The sequence below is a fragment of a genome, unplaced genomic scaffold, assembly GCF_019419815.1.
Source record: "Pyrus x bretschneideri cultivar Hongxiangsu unplaced genomic scaffold, Pyrus_bretschneideri_v1 Contig18, whole genome shotgun sequence".
NCBI classification, from domain to species: Eukaryota; Viridiplantae; Streptophyta; class Magnoliopsida; order Rosales; family Rosaceae; genus Pyrus; species Pyrus x bretschneideri.
The window spans coordinates 4,418,731-4,441,265 of NW_025999479.1; the positions used below are offsets into that span (position 1 = coordinate 4,418,731).

The window sequence follows — 22,535 nt, forward strand, 5'->3', positions numbered from 1 at the left end:
TCTGATTGGGTGAGAGGTGTGAGGGAGTGGTCTGATTGGTGTAAGATAAATAATGGTGAAGACTTTTGATTTGTGGTGAAGAGGGAAACCGGGAAAGGAATGGAGGAGAGGAAATGGGGGAATGTGATTGGCTGTTTGTGTGAAGGAGAGGGAACATAGATCCCCTTTTTGTGGAAAGGTTTTGACTTTCAGATTTTGTACAATTTTAATGTATAAATCTGGTTTCTTACAGTGTTTCAGACACTATAAATTCGTACGTGCATGTACAAAATACCAGTGGTTAATGTACTTTAACGAAGCGTAACTTTTTAGTTATAGATCCGATTCTAGTCTAACACATGCTTACGCGTTCTTAACGACAAGTACAATTTAAGTTCGAAACCTAGGTAAAAGAAATAACAATAAAAAGAACAATAACAGTAAAAAAACAAAGTCCACGTTAGATTACACTTTTCCCAGAAAGGGTAAAACGTCAAATTACACAAACAAGAAGGAAATTAGAATGAAAATTAGGGACTGGTCGTCACATTTGTATACCCAAAATAAGAGCCTAATGGAAAAGGAGGATTCTCTCCCCTCCTAATTTCTCTCCCCTTCCCTCCCCTTCTACTTGAATGGTTACAATTAAGCCGTGTCAACATCTTATATTGATTTTTTTTTTTATAGAGATAATAAGACAAAAAACAAAGTGCGAGAAAAGGGGAGGGAATGGGATGGGAATAAGAATGGACATTACTATGAAACACCAAATGTTCAAGGATATGCAAAATGAAGGGAGTTACGTTTCAAGGTTGAGGAACCTTGCACGTTTTTTACAATAAAACCCTTCAATTTTCATCAATCACTAAGAGAAATGGTATTGGAACCTTGGCTTGATATATTAATTTTGCACTTAAAAGAACACTATTCATGAGATTTTGAGGGTTTTAAAAATCTAAATGATCGTGTAACCATCGTCCAAGCGTAGGGGATGCAATTGCATTTGTATATGCTTTTACATTTTTTAAACTTGTACATTAATGATTATGAATTTTATTTATTTTGAACTCCCTTAAAAATATTATTCATGAGGGTTTGTATGGTTTTGAAAATTCAAACAACAATGTACCCATCCTCAAAGCTTAGAGGATGCGATCATTTTTCACATTTTTTGCACTTGTAAATTAATTATTATAATTTTTTAATGTGTTTGGTATTTTATAAATTACTTGATATTTTATTTTTAATGTGTTTTATAATTTTTTTTATTCTCAATCTTGGCCTATAGTATACTTTAAAAATATAAATAAATAAAACTTAAATTTTTTTTTTAAGTTTAAATAAAATAATAATACAATAATACATATTTAATATACAATATATACATATACTCTATGGCTATTGTATTTTATAGTAAGTATTTTTAGTAGTTTAAAAAATTAAAATCATCAAAATAACTTTTTTCTCAACGTGTCAAAACAGGTTATCCGCATGTCACGCTCATGTAAACCTATTAAGGACTCATTATTAACGAGTTCTTATTGTGTGACCTGATAACGACCCGATTAGTTATTATGTTGATTTGAAACCCGTTATTTTTGTGTCATTTACATGTCGTGTTAACAGATCGTGTGAGAAATTGTCAGGTCTACTTATGGCTTGAGCTTAACTTGGATGTACAAAGCATGATTGGTTTGATGAGGGAATAACAAGACATGGACCATAACAGGAGCTGGCGGTCAAATTCGGTTATTAAGTTTCGAATGAGATTTCCAAGAGGCACCAAATGAAAATGATTACGCACAAGTTTGAGCTGTAACCCTAATCATGCGTAGATTGAGCCCTTGTGAAGTTGATTGCTTTGGGTGAAAGAAGAGGTTTTCAATGATGGGTGTGGTTTTCTTGAAGTTATAGCTGTTTACAATTCCTACAAGATTCATCATTCATGACAAGATTTTCGTATTTGCCAATCAAGATGTTCTGAGGTACACCAAAGCATGGTAAAATTTTCCGTAAATGTTCAAGAAACTCTGTTGTGCAGTATAGACCATCGGACACGAGGGGTAGGACCGAGAGGTGCTTAGACGGTGTTTTGTTTGCAAAGTTGGACAACCATAGGGGTAAAAGATTGATTAGGGTAAAAAGTGTAGTCGAGAATTTGAAGTAACCCGCACAACGTCCCAGCCATCAAAATTATTACCAAACTTGCCATCTAAGAAAGTCAAACCTAAGACCTCTAATTTTCGAGTAAAAAACAATACTAACGAACCATGGTACCGAATGGCAAGTGAACATTGTTGAATTGTGGTGGTTAGAAACAAGCATGAGATGACTAAACTGCCATCTCCACACGTCCATTTCTCAAATGAAAATCATCCTAAATAGAATCAAACAAGCAGCTTCATAAAGTGATGAGACATTTTCAGGCTCCACAAAAGAAAGCAACGACAACAACAACAATAAGGTTTTATCACACTAAATAGGATCGGCTATATGAATCCAAGAACACTACTGCGCTCGTTTTGTGCCATGTCTCTCCACGAAAGAGAGCAACAGGAAAAAATTATTTGGTTGACACGACTTTACAACTTCAAAATAAGGCAACTAAATTGATGAGATAAGAGTTTTGGGCTGATGCTCACATATTCAGAATGGTCGACATTCTATTCCGACCGACGATATACCATAAAATCGCGGCACGAAAATACCAGTAATCTTTGATTAAGGGAAAAAAAGGTACTAGGAATCATCATGTACCACTCTCATTACCAAACCAAACAAATTATAAGGAAACATTTCAACATGAGCACATGGTATGCACATAAGGACATCAATGTAAATAGAGTTGTCCGCAGATTACAGAATATTTATGACATTCAAGCCCACCTCCCTCAAGGAGCACAACAATCCCGTGCTTAAGCCTCGTCCATCTGCTCCTGCTTGAATCCCCACACAGTGTATTTAGAAAAATCAGAACCATCAACATCGATTAAGAATTAAATAACTATTTTAGGCTTAAAAAGCTAAAACGAAACCTTATAAGATCACTGGGCATGTACCACGGCTAATTGCTAAAATCGCGAACTAAGGATCCACATGCATGCATTGGAAGCAAATCCTTTTTATTTCTTATTTACATGGAGTGTTAAAACCACATTTACGTTATACTTTATGCATGAACTTTCAAACTGTACATCATGATACTCTACATTTGACGTTGAGGTTTCAAGAGAGGATTAACATACTCTGATGATGCTCTACCTGCTCTTTCTTAACAATTTATTTTTCAATAGTAAAATTACTAGCCGAATTATAGAAAAGAAATGTTTGTCGTGAGCATCCCCCCTTCCATAAATCATGGAAGAAAATACTCATTATTTCATCTAAAAGTAGCACTGACCTGCAAATCTGAAGTCCAAAGAGTGAGGTTGTCCCTCAACAGTTGCATAATCAAAGTGCTATCCTTGTATGATTCCTCTCCCAGTGTATCAAGTTCAGCAATAGCTTCCTCAAAAGCCTGCATAAAACAAATAGTATTTTAAAAAATCTAAAGATTTTCATGTTAAGCAAAGCTGATATGTTGAATCACCCTCGAGTATAAAGAGTTACCAAGGTACAGACAATAAAGCCAAGAACAGGGCATTAGGTAGCCTTCTTAGCGTGATTGGCAAAATGTATTTTGGCTTTAGCTCTTGTACCTTGCGTTTAAACTTTTATGTGTAATTATAATATAAATCTTTACACCTTCCTATAATTTTCAATTAATCTCTATTTTTCCATCTAACTACTAATTCGGCCATTACACATGACTATAACTAATATATGTAACCCCAGTTGAGATGAATAGAAGAGATCCTCTCCAGATCTCTTCCACTAAGGCCACCGGATCAAGTGATCCGGGCCTTTGAAATTTCATCTAACGGCTCACCTGTTTTGATCCTTTAAAAGCTCTAATAATTTTTGGCCGTTGGATGAAAGTTCAAAGGCCAGACCACTTGATCCGGTGGCCTTGGTGGAAGAGATCCGTAAATAAAAAGAAAAATTCAAAACCGTACACAGTAGTAACGACCAAAATCTATGCTTGTAATTGTCCTAGTATGCAGTTCATCATGCCGCTCAATCTGTGAGTGTACTATGGATCCCACATCATGTGGATAAAAACACATTCTACAGTGTCTCAAAGCAACTCCAGATGTAATATTAGCCTTTTGACTATCTTCTACTTTAGCTGTTTATGCTTTCTCTAATGTTGAATGGGCTTGGTTGTCTCCATATGCAATTTCTGGTTTCTGTATTTTCTTGGGTTCCAACCTGATTTTTTGTAGTGCAAAACAATAGCCTACCGTCTCCTGTTCAAGTACATTACTCACTTTCAAATTTGGGCTGAGATTGTTTGGATTATCCACCTTTCTCATTAGCTCCAGTTTGACAACCTCAATGCCACAAAGATGCCTTTGGGTCCTGTTTTCCAAACTTGGACCAAGCCCATTGATCTTGATTCATCACTTCTTTGCAAGCATGTACGAGAGTCATTGGGTTTCGGTTTGTTCCTCCGACCTATCAGTTTTTTTCTTTCTTCACTAAGGGCTTCATATGCACCTCACCATTGTAGTTTGGGGGGAATTATTAGGTAGCACCCTAAGTTGTCTCTCAATTGATGACAAAATGTAATTTGGCTCAGCCTTGTACTTTCCCTCTAAAATTTTGAAACTATTAATTAGCCCCTTTTCACTTTCAAATAACTAGAATATAACTCAATTGAGATGAAACCCCCTTGCACTCACAGACACAAGGATGCAGATTTCCAATTTCTAAAAGGTTTGGAACACTGCAGAGCATTGACCATACTAACATACTGTAAAGTCCATGCAATAATTTGTGTGCTGCATGTATGTCTCATAGGTGAGCACACATAGGGTAATGGGCAAAATTGATATTGCTGCATAATTACTCTACTCCTAGTCAATACAATCTGCGCATCCTGCTATTGGTTGATCTTGATAGCTGGCGCCACTAACTATCAACTTTAGCTTCTTTCCTAGCTGGTTGGTCTCTTTCTAGTTCCCCTAGTTAACATATTTCCTTCTTCCTACCTATAGACCCATAATTCTCAATCATCCATCTGAAAATGCAAGCAAAAGAAACTCGAGAGACATAAGAGAAATTCACCTGATGAATAAATTCAATCATGCAACCCTTGGAAACCACCATTAGCCTCCAGCATACAAAATGTACTTTTCATGTCACCAAAGTAATAATCATAATATGTTGAAGGCAGCAAATACTGAAGATACTATAAATAATCACAACCAACTCGTAGCCACTCTTGATGAGCTAATGTCATAATGCTTCTCACAAGAAGTTGAGTTAATTTATACCAAATTAAAAATGCTAATTTATAATGCCTTATCCCAGAATGTGTTCTGTATGCAATTTTTCTTTCCACCCAAAACATGCCAGAACCACCAAATATTGACGAGGCCAAGGTCTTAAATATCTTTTTATTTAGTCATAAAAATATATAAGACCTTGTCCCCAATGAAAATATCAGAGGTCCACAACATGAAATTTCATTGGCAACATCTATTATAGATACCAGTAAGAATTCAAGAGAACCAGTGGAAATTGTTAGAACGAAATGGAAACTTTCAATGAAACTCTATGGACAAAAAAAATAAGGAACTAAATTGTATGGTGAGTTTGAAAGATTGAGTGAATACAATGTGTGCAGACAAGTACTCTTAGAAAATGGTTACCACTTATTGAAATTTGATCAAATACACCACAATAACAGTTAATAAGCAAATGTATGGGGACCTATGTGGTATATGTGCATACTAAATAGCAGTTAATAAGTAGACAAGAATATGTGTCTAGATTAACAATCATGAATGTGTAGATTAAGCCATAAATTGGTTAGCTAGAACACTCATCCGCTAGCCTATTTATGCTTTGACAACAAATAAAATACAATTAACATAAATGACACAAATGTGCACGAGCACAGTTGGAAGAGGCGTTCAAAGGGTAATTACGTGGTGGGAGCAGTTCGAAAATCCATCATTTCATTCGTATTGGTGTTTGTGCTGATTTTAGATTTCAGACTGATGTGTGATAACTGGCGATATAGAGGAAGTTTGGGAGATTTTGGCGATACATTATTCATATTCAATTTTATCAGAATAAAAATAAAATATCATGGTGATCTCACAGCCGAAAAATAGCCGGAAAAATAAAAAAGGATGCACGAAAATGATTGATTGTTGCGAAAATATGGGGATGTGAAAAACGAAAATATTGACAAGGTTTTTGAAATTTAAAGGTCATGGAGGAGGCCAGGCTGGAGCTTTATAAATCACTACTAAAAATTTATCCCATCAAGAGAAATATCCTTCTCATTTTTAAACAAATGCAAAAAATTGGTGGCTGAGATTCAAAATATGGAAAGAACGTTAATGCCTGGTCAATCTGTCCATACTAGCATGCAGTTGTAGCACTCATAGAGCAGAAATAAAACTACATCATCTGTTTCCATAAGCTAACTGAAAGATTTTTACTGTAAATAAAACTATTGTAGTCTGCATCTTCCACTGCTAATTCGACTCCATGCAAATGAAGGTGCCTTAATTCCAAACAAACAAATAACTAGACAGGTAAACGCAATCGAAGTTTTCACTCGCATTCTCGAATTCAACATCCTCCGGTGTTTCCCTTTTTTTAAGCACATGATCAAATATTAGAAAAATCCAAACAAAGAATTACAAGTTTTAAAACCAATAACTTGAACAATTTCATAAGAAGTCCAAACCTGTTTAGCCATGCTACAAGCTTTCTCCGAGGAGTTAAGGATCTCGTAGTAAAACACCGAGAAGTTGAGCGCCAGCCCCAACCTTATTGGATGCGTAGGCGCCAAATCAGCCAGCGCAATATCCTTAATACAAATCCAATTCAATCAAATCGAATCTAATTAAGCTAAATTAAACTCATAATTAACTGAATTTCGAAAAGGAGAAAACGGAAAGAGCTAAGTCGAGTACCTGAGCAGCCTTGTAGGCAACCATGGTGTCCTCGGCCGCGGTCTTTCTCTCGTCGCCATTTTTGAACTCGGCGAGGTACCGATGGTAATCTCCCTTCATCTTCAAGTAGAAGACCTTGGACTCTCCGGTGGTAGCCGAAGGAACAAGGTGCGACTGCAGGAGCTCCAGGATTCCGGCGCAGATGGCGGAGAGTTCGGTCTCCACCTTGGATCTGTACTGCTTGACAAGCGCCACGTGCTCCTCGTTGCGGCGGCCTTCCTCCTTCTGCTCGATGGACGAGATTATGCGCCAGGCGGCGCGGAGCGAGCCGATGACGTTCTTGTAGGCGACGCTGAGCAGGTTGCGCTCCTCCACCGTCAGCTCGGTCCCGGCGGCGGTGGAGCCGACGACAAGCTTCTCCATGAAGCTCACCATCTCCTCGTAGCGCTCGGCCTGCTCGGCGAGCTTCGCCAGGTACACGTACTGTTCTCTGCTGAGATTTTCAGGGACGGCGGAAGCCATTGGAGCAGGTGAGCTGTGAGAGAGTTGGAGAGAGGAGGAAGAGTTGAGAGCGACGGGGAGCGAGAGGAGTTGAGATTCCCTTCCTTTGATTTTGAACAACTTGGTTGAGAAAGGTGCGATTATTGATTGTTGCCGGCTTTAGCCTACTGCTGCGAGTACGAAATTGTAGGATACTCGCTGCTGGGGGATTGTTTGAAATGTTAAGCGGCGTCGTTTATGGGACGCGAGCGGCGAGTGGTGTTGCTTTGGGAGTAGGAGCGGTTTGCGGTTGTCTGATTGGACCATAATTATGAGAAGAGGATAGAACGTGGGAGCATGGTTGGATCCGGAAAAAGGTGAAATTTCGGCGACGGCTGGCTTGGGCCGGGAAGCCAGGTCGTTGTATTGTCAATCGTAAGTTTCTAGAGGCCCACAAAAAGCCGAATGGACTTTCGTTACGGGTAACAGTTGTTTTCGTTTGGTTCCGATCAGGGGGCAAGTTGGATTTCATTCCGTTCAGTTTTTTGCGAAAACAGAAATTAGTACTCGATAGACGGTTCGGTGCAATTCGGCTTTCTTCCATTTTACTTTGATTTGATTTTCACGGTTCTGTTCAGCTGCGGTTCGAATTTTTTTAATAAACTTGAAAATTGGTGTTTAAAAGAAAAAAAAACGAATCTGAAAAACCTGCTTGAAATTCATCTTGGGGGATAAAGACCTGCTGAGAAAAGTGATAGGATGTTTATCTTGGGGGATAAAGACCTGCTGACAAATCTCATGTAGTAACCGACCAATCCTAAAAATCTACTTAATAGTAGCAAGTGACGGCCAACTTGAAATTGACCATCATATCAAAATAGTCCTTAAACTTGAAAATCGATTAATATAATCTCTGAAAATGAGTGTCGCAAATTAATATGGTTATTATGTCACAATTTTGTCAAAAATTCTGTTATGTGCTAATATGAAACATAACTGGATCTCATAAGTCTAATTAAATATTACCATGTGGATTAAAAAATATTTAAATAATAAAAAGTTTTTATTTTTTATATTAAAAACTTAAAAAAAATAAAAAAGAATATAAAGAAGCAAGCCCTTTATGGTATCCCCATTTTTTTTTATTCCAAAAAATAGGGATTAGGTGTGAGACTCACTCCATATCAAACTTCAAAGATATGAACTATCTATTTTGTAAGTCTCGATTCATAAATCATCCTTGCAAAAATTCAATTCAATCTGAAACCATTTGCCTATTTAATTATCAAGATAAAATTTCGTTGTTTCTTATATAACAAAGTACTTGTTAATTTCTTTGAACCCAATTAGATGTCTTAAACATTTCCAATTTGGCTAATATTTTGCAAGGATGATCTATGAGGTGCAACTTGAAAAATAAACAGTTCGGATTGTTAAAGTTCAATGTAGTTTGGACCCGACAACTAATCCCCTTTTTATTAAAAAAAAAAAAAAAAAAAAAAAAAAAGGGATCCCTTTCCTTAAAGATTTCCTATAAAGAAGATGATTGTTCATCATCTTCTTCCCCTCCCCAAAAACCCGACACACACCCCCAGTCCCATTGTGACACAACCATCAACCTAAAATGCTATAAAAGCACACAATGCCATTGCCATAGTCATACACCCCCCACCAAGCAATGACCACCAAACCCACCACCCTCTCTCACCATAAATGTCTTCGTCGTCCTCCTCCTCTGCTCTTAACCTCTCCCCGCCATCATGAAACCATAACCACCTCTATCCTGACCTATCTGATCAACTCCAAGCCCAACCGCATGCCTTCCCCAAGCTACACCTCTTGGTTCCGCAATCGTACAATCGACATGATCGCCTGCCAGGATACTAAAAGTCTATGCCCACCACCGCTCGGAGGCTCCGATCCATCACCCCCTTGATTTCCTCCACCATTTCCTTTCTAAGCTACTCTTTTTATTTCCTCCAAAGGTGCAGGCAATGGAGTATGTAACAACCCATTTTAAAATTAACGTGTAAAATTACAAAAATACCCCTACTGACGAAAATGTTCACTTATGTTGACTTTCATTCGTTGACTGATGCGAACTAAGTAAGCACACAAATTAAAACCCTCTTGTGACAATTGTAGTATATAAATAAGTAGGGATCGTTCTTAACCGGGGATTAGGAGGGATTGCAAAATCACTTGGAAACTGACTCAAAAACGTAAAATAAAGTTTGAAACACTAAACTAGACTCAAAGAATGCAAAACTAACAATAAAAACACACAAACAAATCAAAAGACTCAAAGAATACAAAACACTTATAAACACAAATTAAGACACTTTCTAACTAAATTAGACACTAAGGTAAAGGGGATTGAGATTTTGACGAAAATAAATTAAATGCACAAATTGTAATTTAAAGGCAGAATTTAAATATGAATGTGATGAAATATGGAATGAATGCTAGCTAGAAGGTTCTTCTCCACACATGTTACACTTGCATACAAAATGATTTTCAATTGGTCTTTCGATAAATTATGAAACTCAACACCCCGGGTTAATTAGGTCCGCTTAAATTAACCGTCAAGTTTTCCTTAAGTTAATGAATTGGATGATTGCATGCGACAATCCAAAGCATTCCCCACAAGTTCCCTACATGAATTGCATAATAGAGATACAAGCAAGAATCATTAAGCATCATGAAAACTATAAGTATTGACGAGGCATTCGTTACTATGATTGCATGAAACTTATGCCAAGAATTTATTTAACGCGATTGTTTATAAGCAACCTCCACTACTTCTGAAAATAAGTTCATAACTATTAGGTGAAACTCACTTATATTCTAGCGTCAAATTCATGCATGAACATTAAGCGTGCACTCTCAATAAACATACACAAACAAGTTATCAATCAAACAGTTAAATGAATTGAATCCAACATTCATGAAATTCCAACCAAAAGTAATCAATTCATATTGCAAATATAACCATGGTTTCGAATCACCCCCTAGCTAACTAGGGGGATTTAGCCTCTCATGTTCGCAAAAAGAGAAATACAATTGAATTTAAACATAAAGAACAAAGGATTGATTACACCTAAAACGCCCAACGAATCCACTTGAATTTCTGCGCGATTTAAAGTCCTCTTCCTCCTTTCTTCTTGCTGCGGCAGAGAAGGTTTATTGTGTTTTTGGGTGATTTTCTGGTTTAGGGATGGGTTTAGGGAAGTGTGGTGGTGTGGCAAGGTGGTGGAGTGATGCAGAAGGCACGGCAATAATGGGAATTGGAGGGGGAGATGGTGCGGCTGATGAGAAAATGGGAAGATGAATTAGGGTGCGGCTGTTTAGTAAAAATGGGATATGGTTTTTGCATGGATTATTGAGTGAATATGGTGTGAAGGTCTGAAATTAATGGGAAACAAATGCGGCTGAGAACAATAAAAAAAATGATATGGTGGCTGATTGTGTTAGGGTGAAAGTGTGTTAGGGTTTGTAGAATGGGAGAATTAGGTTGTTAAATGGATGCACGGATTGATGGGGAATTGAGGGAATGGCTTGCGGCTTAGGGGGGAAAGAAGAATGGGATAATGGGCTGATTAATATATATGGGATATGATTGTTGCGGCTTGGTCAATTAGGGTGAAAAAAAATCATGGAATGCACCGCCCAAGGAAGAAAATAAATGGGATGGTGGCTGCCTGTTTTTGTGGCTGAAAGGAATCCACTAAAACCCCCCCTAGGGTGCGGCTAAATTGTAAAAATGTGTAGGGTTTAAGAAATTCAAACCCTAGCTTATTTTTATTAACTAAAATTAAATTAAAGGCTGCTAGAATAAGGGATTTAAATCAGAAATTAAAAGGATGGGGTTTTGCGGCTAGGGTTAGGAAAATGTATGATTTCAGAAAACTAACCCTAGCTTATTTAAAATTAAATCAAAGGCTTACGAAAATAGAAAATTAAAACATAAATATAAAGGTGCGGCTAGGAAGGGAAATAGGGCTAGGGCCTTGGTTTTGTGTCCTAAAGTGCCTATAAGGCCGTCAAAGTGGCTAGAAATATACGGACGTTTAAGTTTAGGAAAGGTTACCAAAACGGGAAACTTAGGGTTAACTTTCCTAAAATAGGAAACCTTGTTTGAGTAGGATTCCTCGTTTTGGTAAGAATTCATCGTTGGAGTAGGATTTCGTCGTTTCTTCAAGTCTTCAACTCATTCGTTCCTCTTTCGCTCCAAAAGACTCCAATTTGCATCTTCTTGCACACTTTGGCCTTATAATCTGAAAATACACAAAAGTGGCCTTAAACACTAAAACAACTAAATAAACACAACATAAATGCAAGAGAACAAGCTAATTAAGTCGCATGAATATGCTCCTATCATTGACATGTTGGAATTTTGCTTTTATTTTATTTTTATAGCATTAGTCGATATGAAGGCGCGAACGAAATCGAATTCGGACTTAAAAACAAAACTTCTATGAATTTTTGAACACCAAGGGCAATTTGGTAATTTCACAATTGGAGATATTTCTCCACTTTGGGCCTGTCTTTGGCTGACATGTGGTGAGTCTCCCATTTCTAGGGTGCCTTTTTAAGCACCACTGGCTTCCCCACTCTGACGACCACCACGATAAGGCTTCCACCACACTCCCCGTCATGCTAAAGCTGATCACCACCTTTTAACAACCACTTATCCTTGACTAGGCACCCCTCTCTCTCTCTTTCTCGGCACTGTAGCACATTCACTGTGCTTGGGATTTTCCAGCGAGTCATCACCGTCCCCAACGAGGTAAGTTCAAAAACCACTCTAAATCTTCATAGATTATTTTTAGAACTACGATTAGGTAGTTTTTGAGACAATTTGGTAGTGTTTGGATGCAGAAACCACCAGGAGAACCTTCCCGAGTTTTCCAGCGAGGATCACGACTTTTGCAGGCATTTTTTGACCAACTATGGCCACCACTTGGCCTCTTTTTGGTATGAATCTATTCCTCTCATTCCCAACTTCATTTTCATAGGTAAAACATCATTTTTTGTGGAGAAATGAGCTTGATCGAAGCTCTCCAAGCACCGATTTTCTTCTTTGTGGAGTCCAGCCAACCCACGATCTGAAATCAGGTCAAACTCGACCTGCAACCAAAACCAGGCCCAAATCTGATCTGAAATCTGGCCCAAACCTTTGGGCCATATAACCCAGTCCAATAAGTCGGCCCATTAACCCAGTAACCCATGCCCAACCCATTAACCTTAACCCAGCTCCGACTTGGGTTTGACCCAACCTAGACCCAATCTCAGTTTCCATGGTCAGCGTGTGGAGCACACGCATCTGTGTCGGAGTTACTATGCTCTGACGCCGTCCACGGCGGCCACCCAACTCGATGCATGCAGTAACACGTGGCCTTCTGGGTCGCAACCCTGTGATGGCTTGTGGGGGAACCCGAGGTCCTTCCTTAGGTTGTTTGACGTGTCGAATCTGAATCTGTTGTCCGTTTTTCCAAATTCTATCATTTTAGCAGAGTTTTATTAAATGGTCTCTATTTGTGCTTAGGTGGATCGATTGGAAGTGATCCAGTCCTCCCTAGTTCGAGCGGTTCTCCTGTAGTGGAATACTTGTGAGTGGACCCCTTCTTAAATTGCATGTTTTTATAAAACATTAGGCTTGTTGCATTTCATATTTCATGAATTGATTACGTTTTATGATATGATTTACGGATTTTTAGATTTATGCTTTATGAAGAATTTATGATTTATTAAAATTTCTTTTATGCAATATTTATTATTTATCGAATTTACATTTTACGAAAGGTTATGAATTATTGGATTTTCGTATATGAAATTCTCTGGATTTACGAATATGATATATTATGGATTTATGAGATGAAGCTTTGAGCTTTTGAGCTTCAGTGATTTGATATGAGATTTTGAGACATGTTTTTTATACTTATCTAGTGGGTTATCATACAACACATCCACACAACACGGGTATACGGGTATGTAGACGTCTACGGTCATAGGACATAGTTGAGTATATTTACACTATACCCCTACCTTCATTGGCGAAACCAATGTTGGACAACTTCATTGGCCACGGCTAGTGTTGGTGTGTGATTTTATATGTTTCTTCTCTGACGTAACCCAAAGTCGTACAGCTTCACCTTCGAGTGATGAGGTCTATCATGTTGCTTCACTGGCGTAACCAAGTGTCATACAACTTCACATTCGAGTGATGAACAGGTACTGCCTTCGGGCGACTATGATACCTCTAATTGAGTACAACATTGATGTGATTTACAGAGGTTTTACAGATTTCCCTTCGAGCGACAATATTACCATTGTTTTGATTTATAAGATTCTTAGGTTTTGCCTTCCAGCGTTTCGATACCACTTTTAAAGATGATTTTATTGCTACAAACATTTTTGGCATGTTAGAGTTTTCAATAAACCTATTATGTAGTATATATAGATGTGTTTTCAAAACAGGGGGTTAGTATGTTCAGAAAGAAAATAGTTTTCATATTATTAGTATTATTATAAACTTTGGTATGCTCACCTTTTATTTTTGCGCCTCTCTCATGACATAGTGACGAGGAGTACGACCTTAATCACGGTAAACCTACTCTGCACAACCCCTTCCTCACCCATCATCCTAAACACCGCCAAAGCCTCTCAAGCCGCCCAATCTGGACAAACCCATTAACCATCGGTAAATCGCATGAATCTTCCTCCTAACCCAAATTTCACCACCAACCTATGAATCTTCCTCAACTCCAGAACCCCACTGCACCCCCTAATCACACACAGAAACATAAACTTATCTGGAACAACATTGGCAAACCGTATTCTTCTATAAAACTCAAACCCATCTCTACCCAGCACATTTGCTATAAACCCAGCAATGACAGCATTGTAAGCAAACGCATTGTAGTCAAAAGACTGATAATTGAAAGTCGAAACGGCAATGACAACATTTCAATCAGATTCTTCTAATTGACAACAATAGTAAGCATTACTATCATAGGAACAGCTGAAAAGAAAATATGTAGAACATGAGAGAAATTACCATGAGACTAACCTTGCAAAGGAAGTCGTGGGTCAAGACTCGAAACGGCGAAAGGAAGACGCGAGTTGCGGGTCACAGGTCACGGGGGGTGAAAGACTGAGAGTGAGATGCAACACTTGCAAATCTACAAGATGTGAGACTGACTGAGTTGAGAGAGGGTGCGTGGAGAAGCGAAGGCTGGGAACTGGGAAGAAGAGGGTCTAGAGGGCAGAGGCTATATAGGGATCGATGTTTAGGGTTACGAATACAAACGCAAGTGTTTCAGACTGAAAGGAGAACAAACGACGCCGTTTCTAGTAATAAAAGCATTAATTTATAATTAATTATAAAACGACGTCATTTTGACAACATTTCGATTCGGTTTGGTTTCCGAACCCCAAAAATCAAACCGAACCAACTAGATTCGGTTTGGTTCAGTTTCACAGTTTTGGTTTCCTTTTTTTAGGCCTTGGTTTGGTTTTCGATCCCCTTTTTTCAGTTTTTGATTTTTCGAACCCACCCTTACCAGACGTTACAATATATACATATATATATATATTTGTATATTCATCATCGAACACATTCCTTGAAAATACAAAAGTTGCAATTTGTGAAAAAGTTTTAAAGTTTTAAATCAAAATCAATAAGAATTCAGTGGTGCTTATGAGAGATATCAAAGATCAACCAACATCATCAATGTTTTAAGTTAAATGCTTTAATTTTTATACTTAACAAGATCTTTCATTGAATCACTTTATACATCAAATTTTTAATGACGAAATTAATATCTACTAAATTATAATGTGTCAATTGATATTTTTTTTGTATTGACGAAGATAGATAAAACCGTTAACCAATAATCCGTTACCCGGTGGGTATGGTTATGGATAATCACCAATGGTTAATTTGCATGATTATAGAGATGAATATAGCATTTCTGTTCCCAAATTGAACCGTTGTCATTCCTACATTTTACTTACAACGGAAGAATAATTAGTGTAGGTACTGAATTGGTCTTTTTTTTTTTTTTTTTTTTTTTAACAAACGATATTATCTACACTAAGGGGATGAAGGAGTAACCGAGTTGGTCATATATACTATTTCTAACGGTATTCATCAAATATAGCAAAAAATTAACTCTTAATTTCAAAAATGTCAGTTTTTATAAAAACTTTCAAATATATCCAAATCTCATTTAAGTAGACACAAATACTCTCAAATTTAATATCTAATTAACTAAAAAGTAAAAACCCTATTAGATGAAAGATTAGAGAAAACATTAGACTAAGAGTGTGTATTCAATTGGGAATTTTAAGGGATTTTAATTCTTTTAATGAATCTAGAGGTATTCAATCAAGATTTTAAGTGATTCTTTGAAATTCAATGTGTATTCAATCAGGATTTTAAGATAGTTTATTAAAATCCTTAGAAATCTGAGTGTATTTAATAAGAATTTTAAAGAAGTTTATAACATTCCAGGTGTATTCAATTAGAATTAGAATTTAAAGAATTTGGAAAAGTTGAGGAATTAGAGAGAATTGGAGAGATTTTGTAGCGTATTTTAAGCATCCACAAATCTCACATTTCCCCATGAGATTTCGAAGGAATTAAATTAAAATTTTACATAGAATCTCTACAAATCAGTTAAACTCCATAAAAATCTATGGATTTATAAATCCATTAAAATATCTCAAATTCCCAATTGAATACACCCCCCAAAAGAAATGGTGGAGATTTGTGCATATGAGAGTGAAGGTATTAGTTGCTAGTAGGAAATGGTGGAGGCTTGTGCAACTCTAAATGATGGTGAGTGTAAATGGGTTTTTCTATTTATTTTTTTTTTTTGGCATTGTTCCCCGTCTATGATTTCTCTTTGCTTTTGTAGTTTCTTCTTCAATTGAATATTTATGAAAAAAATGTATTGTCAATCTTTGTAATGTTATTTATCTCAATTTTTCTTTGGTATAAAGCACTCTTTTTGGAATCTCTAAAGTCTTCAATTGTAATTGTCTCATATTGACATATATGCATTTCTTCATATACTGAGAATCTTCTATATATGAAAGCAGTTCGTGCATCACAGTTTCGTTTTTTATTGGTCCTTTTTAGTGCAATTATTTATTTCTATAATTACTTGTTTGTGCAAAGGTTCATGTCCCCTGCTAATATTGTACATAATAAACCTCCAACCTCGGGATTGTCCTTATCGCTGAGAATTTGAATGATGTAGATCATTATTTTTTAGTAAAATACATGAAAACAAAGAAATTTAAGTTTTGGTTGTAACTTGACTAGGAAATGGATTTTGTAGTTTCTCCTTCGGTTGAATATTTATTAAAGTTGACGATTTTCATTTCATATTATATATTTTCATTATTTTACTATGAATTTTTTGATCATTGCGTATGCAGAAGCTATATGACCAGTTGGTAATTAGACCGATTGAATAGTACATGACGATGGGCCTGAAAGAATTATCCTACCACCAATTACACCAAGAAGATATGGAAGACTCAAAGAAAAAAAGATCCCATCATTTGGAGAAAACAAAATCAGCTCGGAAATGTTCAAAATGTAGTTCAAATGACCATTGTAAACAAACCTGTAGGAATTCTATTCCAATTCATCCTATTTTGTAGAACTCTTTTTAAATTGGGGTGCGATGAATAAATATTTTCTTTTGATCATTTTATTGTTTATTTTGGTTGTACGTACAATTCTTTAAATTTCAGACAATTAAAAGTTAATTACTTTTATTTCTTTATTTTGATGGTTCACTTTTATAACATGCTGAAGTGTTTTCGAGTAACCATGTGAGGAAGAATGGTTTCCTTGATTAGTTATTGAAATAAAATTGATAGAAAACGTTTGCTTTTTGTTTGGAAAAGAAAAAGAAAAAGAGAAATTTTTAGTGAGAGATTACAGCACTAGAAGTTTTAAGTCTAATAATTAGTTATTCATATAAATTAAGAGTAGTTCAATACACCTATAATTTTATAAACTTCTTTAAAATCATAATTGAATACACCCGAATTTCTAAGGATTTTAATAAATTATCTTAAAATTCTAATTGAATACACCTTAAATTTCAGAGAATTACTTAAAATTCTGATTGAATATCCCTAAATTCATTAAAAGAATTAAAATCCCTCAAAATCCCAATTGAATACATTCCCCTAAGAGTAGGTGTGTCTATTTAAGCGATATTTTAGATATGTATGAAAGTTTTTATAAAAATTGATTTTTTTGAAATTAAAGGTTAGTTTTTTGGCTATTTTTGATAAATTTTTATTTATAACCGAGTGTTCTTTCTTGTAATATTTTCACAAAGCTGCGCCCAAATTAGCTTGATCCCAAGATGTAGAATCTACGTTGAATCACCATTTAGCAGGGCTACGAGGCCTTGGTTCTCTTCTTGGGCGGGGCATCAAGTACATTTATCTTTACCATCATTATTGGCGGGTGGTGGGCTAGAAGCCCAAAACAGGCCTGGGCGCAGATACCCAAACCCTAGCATAACTCCCTCCTATATAGCTGCAGCATCCGACCCAACTCCTTCAGATTGTCAACAACAAAAATGCAGCTCTGTACAGCCGCTCCCCAAGTTATCTCCAACCTCCCTAGCCACGGCCACCGCTGCCACAACCGCCATCTCATCACAGACTCCACCACCAACCTCAGCTCGAAACCCTCACTCGTTCACAGACAAATCCCATTCTCACTCAACTCTTTCCGGCTTCACTCTCGTAAGTTCTCCATCCCTTAACCTTTGGTATCCAATCCCAACAAACACCATTAACTTTTATGCCCAATTCACCCTCTGTTTTCATTTCTCAGCTAGGGTTTAGGGTTTTGGCTCATTTTTTTATTTGTCGCTGCTTTAATTTCAAATGTATCGATTATTCGTTTATACTGCTTTCGAATTTGGAAGTTCTTTCAATTGGGGGTTATATTTTTTTGTCCATGTTGGGGTTTTTGGAAATTATTCGTTTTGGTTTGATATAGAGACGGTGACTGTGGCTACTTGCTTATGGGAGCATTATATTTGTGTTTTTCTTGCAGGATTGCTTTTGGCGAGAGCAGCAAAATCAGAAGAAACTCCAAGTGGGCCCAATCCTTATGCTACCGAAGAGCGCAGCGGCGGCGTAGTCTTGGAGGATGTTGTGCCCCCTGAAAAGAATCTGTACAATCAAACTTGGACTGAAGAAGAAGCTAAAGAAGATGCAAATGCGGACGCGGATGGCCAAATACAGATATTCGATTATTTCAGTAACCTCGACTTAAAGGTTTGTAATTTTCTGTAGATGTGAATGTACATATATCAAAGTAGAAGTATTACATGCATTTCAATGTCTGTATGAGCAATTGGTTGGATGCAAAACCTGTTCTGTTTATAGCGGTAAATACGTAGAGGTTTGTACCCATGTTAGGATTCATCCAACTTTATAATTTGTTTTTGTTTGGTTTGATTTTGTCAAAATTAATTTTGTGGAATTGAAAAACTTGGTTGCGATGATGATTCAGTAACCACTTGAGAGTGTCTAACAATACTCGATGGAAATCCGACAATTATGTCGATCTGAGCGGTTACCTGAGCGACTAAGTATTTAAATTTGGTGGTTTGGTGAGGGATTTCATGAGTGTTTACCTCAGCAAGAAATGTTCCTCAGTACCTCTTCATCATTAAAAACGGCATTTCCGTCGTTTTTGTTATTTTCCCCATATGAAATTTGAGAAGTATACTAAAAGGTTGGTTTTTGATACTGACCTTTCTTGTCAAACATCGAATTGGATTTCAGAATCAAAGATGTGCTTGCTTGTATTTGTTTTCTTTAACATGATTGTTTTACCTTTTTATTTAATTTTCTTGTAACCTGAATATTATGGTAATATGGTTCAATGGATCCCTAGTATCCTTACATGTTAGTAAGGAAAAAACTTGCTTTAATCGTGGTAGCCTTTTCTCTGTTTTACTGTTCTACTAATTTCAGGTATGAGTTTTGCCCTATTTATACGAGTTTCTTTATTCTATTCAAAATTACAACTCTTTGGTGTTAATTGTGTGTGATCTTTGGTTGCGATGATGATTCAGTAACTAGTTCAGAGTATCTAAGGATGCTCAATGGAACTTTGACAATCATGTTGATTCTGAGCGGTTACCTGAGCAACTTGGCATGTTGATTTGGTTCAGTACTCAAATTTGGTCTCTTTGTTGTGTCTCGACTGCCTTTCTTTCCTTTGTTTTGTCTTTGGTTGCTTGTGAATGGTTGCGATGATGATTCAGTACTAGTTTAGAGTGTCTAAGAATGCTCAGTGGAACTTCGACAATCATGTCGATTCTGAGCGGTTACCTGAGCAACTCGATATTTGATTTGGTAGAAGTATTTCGTTTCATTTGTTTTGTCTTTGGCTGGTCTATAATATGTAAAAAAGTAGCAGCTTACGATGAACATAAATTAGTGTTAATATTCACAGTATGGAATATGATTTTACTAGTTATAATATTGTCCCACGCATGTATTATGTATATACTGCTGGTAGAACCATGTTTCTAAATACAACTATAAATACCCTATCAATAAAAACGATTTACTTCCGACCGAAAGAAAATAAAAAAGCTGTACTGATGGCTTGCTCTTTTGACTAATTGCAGTTGGATAGTGAGGATACATACAGCCTTTTGCTATACGGTGGTGGTGCCTTGTTTGCCCTGTGGTTAGCATCAGCTGTTGTTGGAGCTATTGATTCTATTCCGTTGGTATGTCACAAAGCATACTTTCCATGTGAATTTCTTGACTTACAGCTATGAATTAATGCCCTTTTTCTGGGTATTGATGTTGCTCGCCATATCAATCAGTTCCCGAAGTTGCTGGAAGTCGTTGGTCTTGGATACACCGTCTGGTTTAGCTCTCGTTATCTGATATTCAAGGTAATTATAAACTTCTAGCTTCAAATGTCACCATATTAGCTGGTCAGACATGTTAAAAATAAAATATAATGTTGATTATTTTTGTGCAGAAAAACAGAGATGAGTTGGTTGCTAAAGTTCAAGTCCTTAAACAGCAGGTTCTGGGTTCGGACGATGACTGATATGGAGGACTTGTTACGTTGTGCAGATTGTTGCTGCATAAAACCATGAATGTAGAGTTGAAGGAAAAATATATAGGGATTTCTTTTAGCCAATATTAGGAATAGTCCACTTTATTAATATAAGTTCAATCTCTTAAGTTAGGGATCATTTTATTATCAGATAAGGTTTACAGTAAAAATTAAATTTCTTCTTAATTATCTCGTTGATTATTTCTTTCATATTTTTTTTGTTATTCGTGTTCTTCATCTTCTTGCTCTAAGCCTCATTTATGGATTTTTATTTTTATAGTCATCGTATATTAAAAGTTCATTTTATTTATCAACTAACATGGCAGATTGTTTTTTTTATGATCAACATGAATCACTTATTAATTTGTCTTATTTGTAGGTATATTATGTTTTTGTACGTTCTAGTTAGGTTTCGTAACTCGCGTATATGTATTATACATTTATATATTTTTTGCTTGAGTTAGGGTCATATGTTCTGCAGATGAATTTATGTTAGTACATTAGTTTTTTATTATAAGATGCCAAAAATTTGCAAATGCATGAAACTAGAAGATTTTAATTTATTTCCAATATTTTTAATAAATGTAAAATAAGTATAAAAGAAATAAGACTACAGAAAAGATTATACTAAACTTAAAACACTTTCATTATTATTATTTTTTTTTACCCAAATCTAAATGCTCCGATCCGACATGTTTTTCTGCTCCCTTTTGGTTGTGCAAGTGCAACTGTGGCCTAAGCTTTTATATATTTGTAGTTTTTACGACTAACCAAAACGTTCTATGCTCAATTGCTCATCGTCAACCATGTTGTCCTAGCCAATGTCGTAACTCTTGAGCTTTGAATTTCTATAGCAATTTTGTATATCAGTTATACTTGCAAGCAGTCTTAAGGAGGTTGATCATTTTGCAAGTGGTGGAATTGTTCCGGTGGATAGAGTTTTCCTTTTCAACCCAATGCGTCTCGGGTTCAAACTCTTTTTTTTTTCCATAGTTTAGATGAATTTAGTATAGATTATACATCTTTTGTCGAAAAGGAGGTTGATCATTTCTTAAACCGATTAATGAATCATCTTCAATACACAAGGATAAAATTCTTAATCCTATTGCCCAAGTAAAATTTTTTGGATAACTCAATGGTACTTTTCAACTCAATGCGTCTCAGGTTTAAACTCTCTACTCTTTTCATATTTTAGATGAATTTAGTACAGATTATACATTTTTTGTCAAAAAGGAGGTTGATCATTTCTTAAACTGATTAATGAATCACCTCCAATACAGAAGGACAAAATTCTTAATCCTATTGCCTAGACCTGGCATTTTCAACCCAACTTGACCCAACCCGTTAAAATTAGTATTCGGGTGAGTGATAAACGGGTCAGGTGGTTAACGGGTATTGAGGACTTTTGTGTAATTTCATTAGTTTCCTTCTTTTTTATTTTTTTCCCTCTTGCTCTCCTTCTCTCTTGTTTCTCTTTTATCAGTGACATATCAAGATGAGAGTGAAGTTCGATGTTGCTGAAGTTGGCAATCTATCTTCATCTGTCTCTGTGAGATTACTTGTGTTATTTTATGGCTGCATCTAACCTCTTTGTTAGACTGCCTATGTACGCTCAAACGGATCAAGCCATTCATAGTTCACCATCATAATTAAATCGTTTACTAATAATATTGGAGTGATGGGTATATTCAATACTAGATTCAAACAATGAAATCACACCAAACGAGTATCAAATATGAAATAATAATATCGAAATTAGCTTAAAAAGGCCAAGTCTGCCAACTGGCCATGCGCTACCACCGCAGTTGGTGGTTTCCGACGAACAGAAACCAAATTTTTTAGATTAACTCCAAAAATTACCAAATTTTACAGGATTGTAGAACACAACAAGGAGAAGAACTTTCACACATGGCCTAAAGTCC

The 22,535-nt window shown here is 36.3% G+C and overlaps 2 protein-coding genes and 3 non-coding genes across 6 annotated transcripts; 4 read left to right on the plus strand and 1 right to left on the minus strand.

Moving 5' to 3' along the window:
* Window positions 1–2,716: 2,716 nt before the first annotated feature.
* LOC125476187 (14-3-3-like protein GF14 kappa) lies at window positions 2,717–7,592 on the minus strand. 2 transcript variants are annotated; one of them, XM_048581989.1, is made up of 4 exons: window positions 7,017–7,592; window positions 6,788–6,910; window positions 3,380–3,496; window positions 2,717–2,915 (listed from the first exon to the last, which is right to left on the minus strand). In XM_048581989.1, exons 1-4 carry the CDS (start codon window positions 7,515–7,517, stop codon window positions 2,895–2,897), a joined length of 762 nt encoding a protein of 253 aa, XP_048437946.1. In that variant the 5' UTR covers window positions 7,518–7,592; the 3' UTR covers window positions 2,717–2,894. The 2 variants fall into 2 exon arrangements, with proteins under 2 accessions (XP_048437946.1, XP_048437945.1); XM_048581988.1 differs by having other exon boundaries at window positions 2,717–2,918.
* A 10,468-nt stretch (window positions 7,593–18,060) lies between these two features.
* Window positions 18,061–20,823, plus strand: LOC103937434 (protein CURVATURE THYLAKOID 1D, chloroplastic). The gene is made up of 5 exons (XM_009347377.3): window positions 18,061–18,260; window positions 18,577–18,800; window positions 20,168–20,272; window positions 20,372–20,443; window positions 20,533–20,823. The coding sequence occupies exons 1-5, from the start codon at window positions 18,092–18,094 to the stop codon at window positions 20,602–20,604; spliced, it is 642 nt and encodes a 213-aa protein (XP_009345652.2). The 5' UTR covers window positions 18,061–18,091; the 3' UTR covers window positions 20,605–20,823.
* On the plus strand, window positions 19,022–19,113 carry LOC125476263. The gene has a single exon (XR_007257564.1). It is a non-coding gene; the product is annotated as a small nucleolar RNA snoR128 (small nucleolar RNA).
* LOC125476262 lies at window positions 19,590–19,682 on the plus strand. The gene has a single exon (XR_007257563.1). It is a non-coding gene; the product is annotated as a small nucleolar RNA snoR128 (small nucleolar RNA).
* Window positions 19,782–19,873, plus strand: LOC125476261. The gene has a single exon (XR_007257562.1). It is a non-coding gene; the product is annotated as a small nucleolar RNA snoR128 (small nucleolar RNA).
* Window positions 20,824–22,535: the final 1,712 nt, after the last annotated feature.